Here is a 15,980-nt window from a genome sequence, read left to right as displayed (position 1 = left end):
GCATCTTGGCCCTTTTCCTGTGTCTGTCATCTAACTCCCTTGTCTTTCTGGGTAAGGGTTGGGGAGATGTTAGTCAATCTAAAATACTTCAGGTGTCACACCCAGATCACTTTCAGTTATGTTCGTAGTTTTGTTTATACCAAGGCACTGTGCAGGCTGGTTCTTTTCCTGGCAGGTTAATCTTCATTCATTTTATTTGGAGTTCTGTTGCATTGTGCAGTTCTCATTAAGACGTTTCCATCCTTGTGTGTGTTTCCAGATTCCGTTTTTTGTTTGTTCTAGATGGAGTATAGTCTGTCCTTAAATCAGCTTTGCAAAATTCCTTGGAAAAGCATACTGCTCCAACTAAAAATTCAGTAGCCCAAAGAAATTGTCATCTTTGCTGTTAATGAGTCCATATCTGTAGGTACTCCCATCCAAAACAATCTCTACATATTTTAATCAGTCTCTGTTTCCTTTCCCTATATTTTTTAACTCCTCCCATATAGTTTCTCTCCTTATTACTTAACGCCCATTATGCCTTTTACTGTACATCTTGTACTGTGCATATCTTTTCTAACATATCTTAACCACCCCCTTCCATGTACCCACACACAGGGCTTAGAAAGTATGCCAAACATATAATAGCCAGAAAGCTAAGTCTGATATGGAAGGTGGCAGGGGCTTGCTGTTTCAGGGATGGCTCTACTCCACCCTCTTGACTTTTTGGTTGTTCTAAGTAGGGGTGTTTCTACTACCCTAGCCTTCATTTTGCAGCTCCCAGCCTCCGTAGAAGGAGTTTCAGTATCAGCCTCTGCTATTACTCAGAAACTTTGTGAGCTGCCGCAGAATGAAACACCTGATTGCAGCAGTGATAGGGTTCTGAATAGTAGAAGTAAAACTGAAAATACTTTGGTTAGTTTTCACTTTGCTGCAGCTTGTTCTGAAAGTTCTAACCCACACCTGAGGCATTTCAAGAATTAGAACACTCCATCTGTTTGTGTGTGAGACACTTTAGGATGTAAAAAAATGTTAACCTTGTGTGGGGTTTTTGTTTTGTTTTTTTGTGTTCATTTTTTTTATTTATTTTTTTTTTTGAAGGGCAGGACAGTGATGTACTCACTGGGACTTTTCCTGTTTGCTATGGCAAAGTGGATTTTTCCATCCCAACCTTAAATAATAATGCTAATGTTGGTAGATGTGTGCTAGCTGCTTGTACTTGCCCTGCATTAGACAGTAAACCCAAACCTGTACAAGCCAGTGCATTGCTGGTAAGTTGATATTAGGAAGTCTAGAATGTTATCGGCTTATTCTGACGATGCCAAGAGTTCATCTAGAATAGAAAAAAGTGTGTGTGGATTTTGGCCAAACAAAAATCTTCGCTCACTACCCAGTGCTATGTTTGATCAACATACATAGTCCCTTTATTATTATAGCAGCATTTAGAGGCCTTGACGAGAGCCTTACCATGGTATGCATTTCCCACACCTAATAAGAAGGTAGCCCCTGCCCTGTTCAGGTTTACAGACTAACTGTGAACATTCGCATCTAGTCTTCTATATGCCCAAACAGGAGTGATATCTTCAAAGAGGGTTTCTTCAGGATTCATGATCTTGGCCCTGTGAAATACAAAGATGACTTAAAGTAAGAAACTGCACAACTGCCACTTTCCCTAGTAATTTGTGTGTTAATGCTAAGTGCTTTCTTTATTATTCTGTGGCTATAGTGTGTGTGGTGGGGGGGGGGGGGAGTACAGAGGCTCCATGGTTTACCAGCTAGTATGTCACAGTGCCCCATTCTGCAAAATGAAAGATCATTAGGGTAACACCACCAGGGGAAGGGGTTTTTTAACTCTGGTTTATCTTTGCTGACTGACACGTTGAAGAATGTGTTGAATTTATCATTCTGCCACTTGAATAAACACATCCAGCACAGAGGTCCTCTAGCAACACCAGGAAAGACCAGAGTTGCTGAGAGTGCATGCACACATTAAAAAAAAAAAAAAAAAACCAGCCCACCCTACATATATAATACACACACACACTTTAAAAAAAAAAAACCCTTGGTGGATCACTGCATAAAGTTGATGGTAAAGAACAAAGTGCTGTTTTATCAATATAGGCAAACTCTTCTGTCCATCCTTTGAAGAAATGAATTTTGAGGTCCCAGCTCTACAGCAGAGAGCCTGGAAGCCGTGAAAGCTTCAGCTGGAGCTCTCAGGGTTTCCATGATTCCTAATGAGGGCATGGCAGGCCTACCTCAAGCTGTTGCTCTCAGGATCTGGACTCCCAGTACCATAGGGAGCCTGGAAGCTCGGAGAGCCACATCTCCAGCTGGGGCTTCCAGGCTGTCTGCCACTGAGCCAGGCTCCCTGGTCAACTTGCGCCCCAGATGCCTATACTCTATTAGCTCAGGGAGCCAGCTGGCATGGGAATTTGGTAGCCCTAGGGTTGCCAGCCTTGGGCCATCCATGTGGTCAGGCTGTCATGGGGCTAGTGGACCATGGAATCCCTGGCAGCTGCTGACCTGGTTCATGTCCATTTCATGGCTGCTCAGGACTGAATGGTAGCCTTGAAAATGACAGTTTGATAGCTGCTATTCAGTGAGGGGAAGTAGTGAAACTGACGCGAATCATTTCAGTTTCACTAAGCAATTACCTGGGAGCATATTTCCATAGGTGCTGGATCTAGGGGTGATATTGCACCCCCAGCCTTGAAATGGTTTCCATTATATACAGGGCTTACAGTTTGGTTTAATGACTCTCAGCACCCCCTTCATATTTCATTTTGAAAATACTGTTTTAGTGTTTCTGAAACACAATTTTTCAGAATCTCCAGTTCATGAGAAATTTTTAATGTTGAAATTTCCCATGACCTGGAAATTCCAAATTTCAGCCAACTGTAATCCCAAATTTAATTCTGCTGCCTTTTCTATCTCTTCTGTAAGAAGACTACCACATGAAGCAAATACTTTATAATGCTAAAGTGTGGAAGTAATTTATGTTCCTATGTGGAGAACGGAAGACTGAAAGACCTATTGTGGAAAATTTGGGGGAAGGAGTAAGTACAGATAATATTTTGAGTGCTATATCTCCACTTCATTTTTTCTGGCCATGCTTAACAGTTACTATTAAGGCCTTCATACACCACCACATTATTTATTGTGTCCCATTGCTGATAGAGAAACTGCCTGTGATTACTGGCCCCAAAACAACTTGAACTGTGGGAGGTTACGGTTTTTTTATTCAAGCATCCTCCCTGTGAACATTGCAATTCATTGTTTTATTTGAGTTAAAAGCTGCTGTCTACGTTATATTGTGTGTGTATGAGTTGTAATTTGTATGCAGATAGCCAGATTTGTGCAGTCCAATCTGTTTCCTTTTTGTAAAGATAATTGAACATACCAAAGGCAATTACAAGGTAGTATAATTAAAGATGTCAACATGTTTACCATAAACCCTGCTCTATGACTGATTCAAGCAAAAAAAAAAAAAAAATTCTAAGCTAAAACCATGGGGTAGCGGGCCTTCGTCATGGAGTGATTCTGTGCATGTTTCATGTAGGTGGATATGATGCTCGGGGAAAGTGAAGATTGTTGAGATTGCTATACCTGTTCTTTGTAGAGAGAACTTCAGTGACAACAACAGTACAGGCTTTTTGCCCATTTGCTAATGTGCCTTAACCATAATCTAAAGAGGCTGCTGGCTGGTCAGTCTCTTGTGACTCATTCATTCCTGGCCCTCTGTGCTAAACTGACAACAAGGGGGGCTAATTGTGATATTTGTGTGTGTGATGTGAATGCTACAGGCTCTGGTCTTAATGTGGATGAGGCTCTTTGGGTGGGTTCCATAGATTGGACTTGGCCAGCGTGCTATCTTGGCATCATGCACTGTCAGGCAGCAGCTTTTAGCTTGGGGCTGCTGAAGGCAAATACATCCCTTGCTCCCTGGGTCAACAGGGACTAGAATATGTGGCAGAGGAGGCTGGTTACCTTTACATGCAAGTCACCACTTATTTGTGTTGCTGTAGTGCACAGGAATCCCAGTAATGAACCGGGACCTGTAGAGTGATGGCCACACACCAGACCAATATGCGTGAACACGCTACTCTTGGGGGAATTCTGCATGTGTGCATAATTAATGTGCTGCACGTACTTTTATATTTTTTCTGCAAAAAAATAGTTTCTGCCAGAAAATTGCTGCAGTTCTGCCTTTTGCCCACCCAAGGGAGCTGTGGCACTAGAACAGAGCAGTCAGCTAGGGAAGAGAGAGAACTTGCAGTCTCTTCTTCACAGGGCCTGTCGGGCCAGGTCAGGAGAAAGGGGATATGGGGAGACAGACAGCATGGGGCTGCTTGGGGGTCAGACAGGGGCTCATAAGGGCTAGTGGGGGAGGACAGACTGGGGCATGGGCTGAATGGAGTGGAGGCACAGGGCCACATGGGGGAGGGGGGGTGGCTGAGTTGGGGCACAGAGACACAAGGATGGGGGAGGGAGTGCAGGGACACATGGGGATGAGGGGTGGGGGCTGTCTGAGGGGGTGCAAGGACACAGGATGGGTGCAGAGCTATATCGGGATGGGGAGGGGGCTGGCTGAGGGGTGTGGGACATGGGGATGGGGTGTTAGGGCTACATGGAGGAGGGGAGGTAGGGGGAATGCGGGGGCACAGAAATACATAGGGATGGGGTGCAGGGACACATGGAGACAGGGGAAGATGTGCCTGAATGGGAGAGGCTGGGGTCAGCCAGGGTCTGCATGGGGGAAGCTCCCTAATAATCCCACCCTGCTGCCCCCCCCCCAAAAAAAACCTGTTCCATACTTTTCCCACCCATACCCAACAACCCTCCAAGTTCACACCCAGACTTCTTTCAAGCAATTATTTCCCTCTCCCTGAGCTTCTCCATTATCCCTGACTCCCCCAAGTCTTTGCACTGCTTCTGGGGGTGTGGGAAATATAGTTCTGTATTGTAGTTTGAATGAATTATTACTCAGAGTTCTGTATAAATATGCCTAGTATAAGTATGCCTAGAATCTATTTGTCAAAAATTCCTGAATCTTTGTCTTCTCTATTGTTAGACATACTTGCTGACAGGTGTTTTGAAATAAATTACCAAAATAATTGAAACTGGTGTGATTATATTGTTTGTTTTGACACACAAAATCTGCAGAATTTTAAAATATTATGCACATGATTTTTAATTTTTTGGCACAGAATTCTCCCAGGAGTACCACAGCGATAGCCCCTGCTGGCAGCTCTGTTAAACTCTTCTGGGAGCTTTGCTTTACTACACCTGACCCAGAGAATGCATCAAGGCCTGGGAAGCAGGAATTTAACAGAGAATGAACCTCTAAAATGTGTCCAAGATCTATGTAGTCATATCTTGCTTACCTTACTAACTCATCAGCCTGCCAATGTGCCTCTTTGCATAGATAAAGATATTGTGAATAGGCCAAGAGAGAATATGACAGAGGTCTATAAAATCATGACTGGTGCGAAGAAGTGTTATTTACCCCTTCACATAACACAAGAACCAGGGGTCATCCAATGAAATTAATAAACAGCAGGTTTAAAACAAACAAAAGGAAGTACTTCTTCACACAGCACACAATCAACCTCTGGAACTCATTACCAGGGGATGTTGTGAAGGCAAAAACTATATCTGGGTTCAAAAGAGAATTAGATAAGTTCATAGAGGATAGGTCCATCAACAGCTATTAGAGAAGATGGACAGGGATGCAACTCCATGCTCTGGATGTCCTCAAGCATCTGATTGCCAGATGCTTGGACTGGACAGCAGGGGACGGATCACCCCATGATTGCCCTGTTCTATTCATTCCCTTTGAAGCATCTGGCATTGGCCACTGTCAGAAGACAGGCTATTGGGCTAGATGGACCGCTGGTCTGACTCAGTATGGCCAGTCTTATGTGCAGCTGATTTTTGCTTTGCACTAATGTGTTCGCTTTATATCAGGTTTCACTGTGCTTAGTTTACAAAGTACTTTGGAACCCTTCAGATGAAAAGTATTATTTACATGTAAATTATTAACACAAATTTGATCTCTCCCAGTTTCATATTTTTTAAAAAACCGCTAAAGCAAATCCATCAGTTCCTCTGATTTCCAAGGCATTTTGCCCTTTAAAGATAACCTGTAAGGAGTTTTTTTAATTGAATTTCCATAGTTTTATTTTTGTGTTTTGTTTTACTGCTTTATCATGTCTAAAGAAGACTGAATCAGTTTGTTTTCCTGCTTCTATTTTGCTGTGGAAATATCAAGATCTCTGTGATAGTTATTGTGACCTCTCAAACATTCATTGAAGGGGTGCGGGAGGTTGAATCTTTTAGCAAAGACATCTTCATTCATCATTATCATCACCACCAAAGCAAATCCCAAAGGGATGTAGCCTCCTTGCAGATCAAGCACAACTCCAATCAATCTTTAGCTAGGTTCCTAAGACAGTCTGGCTGGATATTCAGTCTTTGTCCATCATTGGTAATCTTATCGCATCACCCAAGCTTTTGGTAACCATATGATCACTTTCCATGTGGCAAGATTCCTTAGTAAATATGCTTTATAATTTGTGGATCTGCCATCATAATACTATGTCTGTACCAAGAAAGCTGCTGAAATGGAACCAGCACTGATGGAGGTGGTTGGTGGGTTTGGCTACAAATATTCTCATTTTTTATCTTGTCCTGCCACTTAATATGGAACAGTTTATAGAGATGAGAATCAAAAATGCCAATCAACTGCTCTTCAGCCTACCTTAGTGCACACATTTCACTGCCATACAACTACGACTACATAGAGCTGCAGATTCCTAGCAAGCTTGGTGTCACAACATTGCCACAGAGGCTGCTGAAGGGCTCGAAACAAAGCAGCAGCAGCGGGGTGTCTACCTCTCTCTGGCATCCTTCAGCACTGTCTGTGATGCTTCCCAAGTATTGTACAGTTGCCACCTGCCAAGTGTCCCATCTGGACTGGTTAACAGTGAGCTAGTTGTAATCTAGAGTTGGAGGGTGCTTGATGGTGATGGCCAGGGACTTAGTTTTGTCTGTATTAATAACCAGGGCAATGTCCGCTGCTTCTCACCTGACCAGATCACGCAAAGATAACCTCTCTCTAAAATATTAGGTACGAATATTAAACAGTTGTAAATAGATAAAATTGGAGTTTTAAAGAGTCTGACTAAAAATTCCTTCCACTGTCAGTTGCTCAGCTTTTATTCTCTTGATTTGTGCAATTTCACTGGCTTGTAGTCTTCCACTCTAGACAGGAGTGAAACCTCTTCATACAAAAAACCAGGGGAGAGGACTTTTTTTTCTTTTTCTTTCTTTCCATTTTTCCCAAGGAACTTTGTTGACCTTTAAAAATAAGAACTAGAACAGGGGCTAAGTCTTTTCCCCACTTCCTTTGTTAATCACCTTTAAAGCATGTAGCTGGGAGGATAGGCATACGTGTTAGTGGGAAACATATAGACACAGGAAATGTTCATGAAAGTTCAGCTGTTACTCTCTACTATAAGGAAGCACAGATGTCCATCCACTATAACTAGGCTTGGCAGAATTCAATTTTTTAAATATAATTTTGATGGATAATATCTATGTTCATTTTTAAGCATTTTTTCAATTTTTATCAGTTTAAATTTTCACAGCTGCAGGAAATTATGAGAGGTGTAATATAGTGCTGGGAGGGGACAGCTGATGTTGAGAATCAAAAGTTAAAGCTGTACACCCATTAAAATAAAAATTGTCAATGTGACATGTCAAAAATATACAAAGTAAACATCCTTCAATCAAAGGCTAATAAGTTCTGAGGTATAATTTTTCTTACTTTGCTTATCTGTAAACTTTGATTATTATTGATGGAAATAATTTTCATCAGTTTGTGTGTCTATGGTGAAATCAACATTTACTGACATTTACCAATGAAAAATCTAACCCTTCCAAGCTTATTTAGAACAGAAAGCAGCTCACTTCAGCTTGTTAAAATAGGGAAATCCAGATAAATCGCTACCACCATCAGGGGACAGCCAAGCTGCACTTTCTCACCTCAGTGACAGAGGTCAAAAGTCCCCCTTGCAAGAAGCCCAGATGTTAATTCCTTGCTCCCTGGAAAAGTGGATAGTTCAGTGAGGTTACTCCTATTACAGGAACAAACCCAGTTTTTGTTCTTTATCACAGGGTGAGCGAAGCAAATATTGCAACCATCATAGCAGGGATTTTCAGGTTATCCTAATAACAGAGGAAAGCCCATTTGTTGGCTCCATATGTCTCCCCACTATGGAAGCCCAGATGCCTCCCTAGTCCACTGTTGTCTGCAGTGTTGCAGCCCTGTGGGTCCCAGGATATTAGAATGACAAGATGGGTGAGGTCCTATCTTTTACTGAACCAACTTCCGCTGGTGAAAGAGAGAAGCTTTGGAGCTCCACAGATCTCTTCTTCAGGTCTGGGCCAGACCAGCCCACAGCAGAGGGAAACAGGGCCGGCTCTAGGTTTTTTGCCGCCCCGAGCAAAAAATGTGCTGCCCCAAGTTCCAAGAGCGCAACTGCCCAAACAAAACAAAGGAAACAAGAAGGGTGGCGGGAACGCCGCCCCTGGCATTGTGCCCCAAGCACCTGCTTGCTCTGCTGGTGCGGGGAGCCGGTCCTGGAGAGAAGCACACAGATGATCCCCCTACCACAGTGAGACGCACAAGTGTCTTCCCTGCCACAGGAAAGCAGCTCTTCTGCGACAAAGAGGTGCCCAGGCGTTCTTCGGTAACTAAGGAAGTGTTGCCTGCCTGCAGCAGAGGGGCAGCCCAGAAACTGTAACAAAAAGGACGGGTGCGAGTCGACCCCCTACCCAAGAGCAGGGGGGCTGTCTCCCATAATTCAGTAGTCCCGATGTGCGCCCCTTCCCCCCGCCTGCCCCATGACGGAGACCTGAAATGTCCCCTAGAAGAAAACAGGGCAGATCTTTCCCCTACACGAGAGAGCGGTTCGGGTTCTGCCAGCGCGCTGCCCTGGGACAGTGCGGATCAGCCCGCGCGTCCCGCCTCGGGCAGCCTCCTCCGCCTGGACCACAGCCGCTCGGGCCGCCTCGGTGCGACGGAAGGCACCGCGTGCCCCCCCCCCCCCACACCAGCCCCCTGCGGAGCTGCTGGGGGGGCAGAAAACTGCCTTTCAGCTGGGGAGGCATTCACTGTCACTGGCGAGCTCCCCCATCACTTTATAGTCACCCAGCGCCCTGATAGGCGATTGTGATCGAGATCAATGAAGCTGGGGGGCATGTTCGGCACGCTGCTAAATAATTAACCGCCCTCCCAGCCAGCAATAATGTGAACCCAGCCGCTTCCTATATTAATTAAAGAGAAGAAAAAGCATTTTGCGACGAGGATGGGATTCGAACCCACGCGTGCAGAGCACAATGGATTAGCAGTCCATCGCCTTAACCACTCGGCCACCTCGTCACAGAAACCTACCACCTCCAGTAGTCTATAAGAAACGAGTCTAGCCAGGCTCAGCTTGTTTTTGGGCTCCCTGTACAGAGTACACCTAAAGAAATTCCCACCATGAACGAACAATGCTCCTAGCTCCACTTCTGCCTCGGGGCGAGCCCTGAGACAGTTTAGGAGGAGACATTGTAATGCAATACGTAGAGCTGACTAAACCGAGGCCGTCATGTTGTACGGAAATTCGGTGGCCGCCATGTTGTACGGCGGAGGGTGTAGGGGCCGCCATATTGTACTTGTGGAGCGCGATTTGCCAGGAGCCTATGGCGCATGCGCAAGAATAGGCGGTTAGGTTTGAATAGTGAAGCGGCGGCCCTAGCCGAGCCCGATGGGCGCCGTGGGAGTAAGCGGCGGCGGCGAGGAGGCGTTGGTGTCTTGAGGGCTGGATTTGGAGCGGAGCTGTGGAGGGTGAGGAGTCCGTAATGGCGGCGGCTCGTGAGGGGCTGGGAGCGGGCTCTGCGGGGGGCCGGCCCGGAGCAGAGGTGGGAGGGAGCGGGCCCGGCCCGGGTACTGCAGGGAGGGCGGGTCCCATGAGAGCCGCCGCCGCCGCCCTGTGTCGGGCGGGAGGGTCTCTGACTGGGCGGGGGGCTCCCTGGATCCCCATGGGCCCCTCTCCCGGGCTGGGGCTGAGGGCGGGTCGCCTCCCGCTCCCCTGTGTGCCGTGAGGTGACGGTAACTGTCCCATGGGACCAGCTCAGTCTTGCGAGAGGTGTTCGCCGCGGCCTTAGGGGGAAGCCGAGATCTCGGTCCCGCGCGTGCAGGTCTCTGCGCCGGTTCTGTGCCGCTGCCTGCGGATGCTGAGCGCTCCGTTTTTAAAACCCTCCTGTTTCCGTTGCGAACACGGCCACCGCCGCTGATGGAAACCTGTTCTCAGCCAGACAGCAGCCGTTCTGGGGAGACCTCCATGCAGCCTGTCCCATTAATAAGTTTTGGGACCATTTGCATGCTAACGTTATTAAGCCCAGACAGTAGTTTTTTATAGCTATTTTGTGCCAATATTTTGTTCCTCCCCCTTCTTAGGCCACATCTACATGAGAAACTTTTGTTGGTATACTAATATTGGTTAGGGGTATGTGATTTTTTTGGTGACCTTTCTCTACTGACAAAAGCCCTAGTGCAGATCGTACCAGTAGAACAGTGCTTTTGCTGGTATGGTTTATTTCTCACATACGCAGGGCTGTTGTTGTGTAGGTCTCAAAATATTAGAGAGGCAAGGTGGGTAAGGTAATTCTTTCATTGGATCAACGTCTTTTGGTGAGGGGAAATCTGTAAGGCTATGTCTACATGTATAATGTATAAATGTTGGAAGACAGGATACTTTTGCAGATACAGACTAACATGACTGCTACTCTGAAACCTGGGCTAGATCAGTGGTTCTCAAACTATTGTACTGGTGACCCCTTTCACATAGCAAGCCTCTGAGTAGACTCCCCCCTTTTAAATGAAAAACACTTGTATATATATTTAACATCCTTATAAATGCTGGAGGTAAAGCGGGGTTTGGGGTGGAGGCTGACAGCTCGCGACCCCCATGTAATAACCTCATGACCCCCTGAGGGGTCCTGACCCCCAGTTTGAGAACCCCTGGGCTAGATGGACCTTTGGTCTGATGCAGTATAGCCGTTCTTATGTTGCTTCTGATGATTAACTTGGAGGGTTGTTTGAAGGCCAGAAAAGGGGGTTCGGGAAAGATATCTTTCAGGATGTGGCCCCCATTGAGTATGGGTTGTAATTGTTTAATGATACCACACATGGGTTCTAGTGTGGGGGGTAGTAGGTGGCAACTAGGGGTATGGGATTAGAGGAAGTTATCTCGGAGAATTTGGGTGGTCCGTTCCATTACATGATCTAGTTCTTTGGGGGACTGTCCTTGTTTGGTGAAGATGGTTTTAAGAATGTTAAGGTGTATATTCCGGACCTTATCTTTGGAGTATATTCTGTGTTATCTGAGCACCTGGCTTTAGATAACAGATTTTTTGGTGTAATTGTGGGGAGGAAAGGGGTTACTGGGTCTGTGAAAGTAGGTGTGGCAATCTGTAGGTTTCTTCCGTACAGTTGTCTGTGGGTTCCAATGATGAAGCTGATTGTGGTGTCTAGGAAGTTGATGCTAGTGTGGGAGTGTTCTAAAGAGAATTTAATGGATGGGTTGTGATTGTTGAAGATTGTCTAGCACAGGGATTCTCAAACGGGGGGTCATGAGGTTATTATATGGGGGGTCGCGAGCTGTCAGCCTAGACCCCAAACCCTGCTTTGCCTCCAGCATTTATAATGGTGTAAAATATATTTTTAAAAGTGTTTTTTTAATTTATAAAGGGGGGGGGTCGCATTCAGAGGCTTGCTCTCTGAAGAGGGTCACCAGTACAAAAGTTTGAGAAGCACTGGTCTAGCACAAATGTTGAATAAACTTGTAACTTAGATTAGAAAATATGGACGTTGAGTGCTCCATGCTTTTCTGTGACTAGACAGGAGGAGATAAATATTATAATTCAATGACAAAAAGCTATTGCAAAATGCAGAGATAAGGTTGGTTGGTGATATATGTCATCCCCTTGCAGAACATTGAGCTGAGCAAAACTCTAATGTCAGAAACCCAGGAAATGCTAAGGGGGGTGGCGTGGGAAGGGGTTGTGGGTGTCTGGCACCCTGGCTGGGCTCTGGGAGGGGGAGAAAGCGGGCAGAGAAACATGAACTGGGTTGTCATAGGGGTTTCTTTAACTCTCTACTCCTGGGGGGGATTTTTTTGTGTCTGTAATATTGCAGACATACTTGCTGACAGGTATTTTGAAATAAATTACTAAAATTGAAACTGGTGTGATTATCTAGTGTTATTTTGACAAATAAAATTTGCTGAATTTTGCAAAATTTTAAAATATTGTGTACAGAATTTTTAATTTTTTAGTGCAGAATTTTTATATCTTTGGCGCAGAATTCCCCCAGGATTAACTGACAGTGGAGGTATTTAGTTAATTCTGCTTGGTCAAGATCTGTGGATTACTTTGAGGTGTGAGACGGCTATGATTGTGAGATGAGGTAATCTGTTTTTCACCCTCCAGTGTAAAGAAAGAGAAGAGGTGCATGTATGCCTTCAGGATGCAGTATGCATTATTTCTATGCTGAATTGTGTAGGAGCAGAATGTAGTAGAATGTCAGTAGCAAGGCATAGGGCCTTTATAATAAAGGATATTGTCAGCAGTGAGGTGGAATAGGAGAGAATTCTAATGCTTTAATGATGGTTAAGTTAAAGTATAGGTTGAAATTGTATTCTGTGAGTAACAGTACTTCTGCATTTGACCTTGAAGATGTGATTCCTAGTTCATGTAGATGTACCTGTGCTACCTCCGCTTGAGCTAGCACACTGGCAGAGCTCTGAGGTGCAGGGGACTGGGGGAATTGGCAATGCAGGAGGTTGGCGGGGACTGGCAGAGCTGGGATGCAGGAGAGTTGAGGTTTAGGCTGGTTGGGGTGCATGGGCAGCTGGGAGAGCAGTGCAGTTGGAGTATACTGGCAGAGTTGTGGGGTGCAGAGTATTGGGGTGCACTGGAAGAGCTGGGAGTGCTATACCTTCCTCATCTGAGCCTACAAACTCTCTTGCCTTCCCTAGTATTCAACCCTATTTATCCACCTCCCTGTAAGACCCCTCTCCTTGCTGAAGCTCCAAACCCCAACCTCTTATTCCCCCACTCCTTTGTCCCCTAATATCTTTCCCTTTCCCTCCCAAGAAGTAATTTGTCTTATTTCCGCCCCTCCCCCCCAAATACTGTGATTATAGTCCCTCCAAAATGAAACTGCCACCCGTGATTCACAAATTGCAGCAACTTCCAGCTGCTCAGTCTCAAACTCCTTTTCTCTTAGGTGGGGACTTATGATTTACTTTTCCTTAGTTCTGTTAATTGAAGGGTGGGTTCGCGGCCATTAAGAGGTCTGTCATTCATCCAGTCATTGGAAAAAATAATTCCAATTACACAAATATAATGATGGGGGTCTAAATTAGTTGTTTCCACTCAAGAAGGAGATCTTGGAGTCATGGTGGATAGTTCTCTGAAAACTTCAGCTCAATGTGCATCAGTGGTCAAATGTTGAATAGAATGTTAAGAACTATTAGGAAAGGAATAGAAAATAAGACAAAGTACAGTGCCACTATATAAATCCACGGTATGCCCACACCTTGAATACTGTGTCGAGTTCTGGTCACTTCGTCTCAAAGATGTGGTGGGACTGGAAAATGTTCAGAGAAGGGTAACAAAGGTGATCGGGGTATAGAATGGCTTTCATACGAGGAGAGACTGAAAAAAAAACTAGGGCTGTTCAGCTTAAAAACGGGATAATTGAGGGGAGATATGATAAAGGTCTATAAAATCATGAATGGTGTATAAAAAGTGAATAGAGAAATGTTATATACCCTTTCCCAAAATACAAAAAACAGGGGTCTCTTGATGAAATTAATAGGCAGTAGGTTTACTACAAGCAAGAGGAAATACTTTTTCACACAATGCACAATTAACCTGTGGAACTCATTGATATGGAATGTTGTGATGTCCAAAAACATAACTGGGTGGAAAAAAACAACTAGATAGCCATTTATACACCTATCCTCCATGAACCTATTAGCCAAGATGGTCAGGGATGTAGCCCCATGCCTGGAATGAAGAGAGAAAAAGCCGGGGTGAATCTCTCCAAAATTTCCCTGTTCTGTACATCCCCCTTGAAACTCTGGTATTAGCCACTGTTGGAGACTGGATACTGGGCTAGATGGACCATTGCTCTGACCTGGTATGGCAGCTCTTACGTTTTTATTAGTACCTCTCAGTTTTAACGAAGCTGCAAAAGAAAACCATTTGGAAATGGGAGCTTTAATTCAGGAACCCCTGGGTCAAATGACCTCAAATTTGGATCACTAATGTTACCCTGTCCTCCCTTGAGGCACACCAAATTTCAAAGCAATCAGAGTTACATTTTGGATTCTAGAGCACTTACAAAAGTCAAGTTTAAAGCATTTGTAATGTCAGGAATTGAACTCTAGCTGTTTTCCTAGTATTGGCACATGCACAGTGTAAATGGACATTTTTCTTAAATACCACTCTCAATCTGGGTCCCCCAAAGATTTAGTGAGTGCCATACAATACCTTGGATAAAACTTGACAGATTGAGACCATTTTGATCCACATTGCATCAATAGTTTGACTTGTAGCTCTGGGCAAAAAAAAACAAACAAAAAAAACCCTAGAAACTTTTCTGTGACTCCTGGCTTAAATTATTCCAATTTTGGAGCCTTAACCCTGCCCTGCACCTTCCTGAGGCACACCAAACTTCAAAGAAATCCAACTAAGCATGTTGATTTTAGAGGACTTAGGTCCACCTTTAAACAGATGTCATGATGCAACCTTAACAATAGTGATTGTTATCCTGCACCACTTCAATGACCCGGGTGTGGCAGTGGTTGAGTATCATGGCTTAATGTGATTTCCCTATTGCTTTGACTCTTAGCTGTTTTTTGGATTTAAATGTTGTGTGTTTGTTACAGGAAAAACTTGCCCTTCAGAAATGGACAGGATTTATTCAGAATCAAATGACGAAAAGTAAGTTGAAGCTTCCAACTGAGAATTTTAAGGTGCCAAACATTGTTTTGTTTTAGTGGATAAAGATTATTTCCTGTCCTTGGCCCTACACACAGCAGCTGTCCCCAGAGACGCTAACATCTCCATTAAACCCAAAGGACAGAGGGAGCTTCGTTGTTACAATAAGGGAAAGTTCTACAAATATTTCATAGCAGTAGGTTGTTTGAGGTCTCATCGGCGGGGGGGGGGGGGGACAGCACTATATTTTCCAGAATTTCTTTTCTGCTCTCTAGCATTGGGATCAGCTGTGCCAAGAGGGCTTGGATTGAATTATTTTCTAAACATAAAAATAATGAAATCCTGCCCATTTTAGAAACTTGTTGCTAAAGATAGTGTCATTGAAGAACGACATCCTTTGTGTGAGTTTACACCCTAACAGTTCCTCTTTTCTTTTCTCAGTGATCATACAGAATGCATCAGAAGGCAAAGGCTTTCCTCGGTGAGTGTGACTTTGAATAAGATCATTTATCAGTAGTGGAAGTTGGTATAGATGAGCCTGCTTTTCTCCCTAGCATATGGAAAATCCTCTGAGTCAAAAAAGAATAAGTCAAGTGGGTTTGCCTATCCATCTCTTTCTGATGGTTGTTCTACTTGCTTTCTATAGTGCAGTCTGGCCACTTACTCAGTAAGCGTCTAAATTAAAATGGCACTCCTGCCGATGTAAGTCGCTCACTACGGTAATTTAATAACTCCACTTCTGCGAAAACGTAGTGCTTAAGTTGATGTAGTTAAGTCAATGCAGTGTCCATGTAGAGCCTGTGTTGCTTACATCGCCCTTTGCCATCAGGGGCTGACAGCCAGAGCCCACTGCTGCCCTTCCAGTGAGGAATTGCGGGTGGTGGGGAGGAGAGCTGGAACCTCACCTCCACTGCCCAATGACGATTTGAGGGTAGGTG

The 15,980-nt window shown here is 44.6% G+C and overlaps 1 protein-coding gene and 1 non-coding gene across 2 annotated transcripts in view; one reads left to right on the top strand and one right to left on the bottom strand.

The window, feature by feature from the left end:
* Window positions 1-9,345: 9,345 nt before the first annotated feature.
* On the bottom strand, window positions 9,346-9,427 carry TRNAS-GCU (transfer RNA serine (anticodon GCU)). The gene has a single exon. It is a non-coding gene; the product is annotated as a tRNA-Ser (tRNA).
* Window positions 9,428-10,162: 735 nt separating this feature from the next.
* Window positions 10,163-15,980, top strand: part of KNL1 (kinetochore scaffold 1) — a 44,732-nt gene continuing 38,914 nt past the window's right edge. The window contains exons 1-3 of the mRNA XM_073348768.2: window positions 10,163-10,230; window positions 14,991-15,045; window positions 15,484-15,523. Of these exons, the coding sequence (XP_073204869.1) occupies window positions 15,011-15,045; window positions 15,484-15,523 (75 nt within the window). The 5' untranslated portion in view covers window positions 10,163-10,230; window positions 14,991-15,010. The remainder of the gene's footprint in view (window positions 10,231-14,990; window positions 15,046-15,483; window positions 15,524-15,980) is intronic.

This window comes from Lepidochelys kempii, chromosome 6 (genome assembly GCF_965140285.1).
Source record: "Lepidochelys kempii isolate rLepKem1 chromosome 6, rLepKem1.hap1, whole genome shotgun sequence".
NCBI lineage: Eukaryota > Metazoa > Chordata > Testudines > Cheloniidae > Lepidochelys > Lepidochelys kempii.
This window is presented reverse-complemented; position numbering and strand designations above follow the sequence as displayed.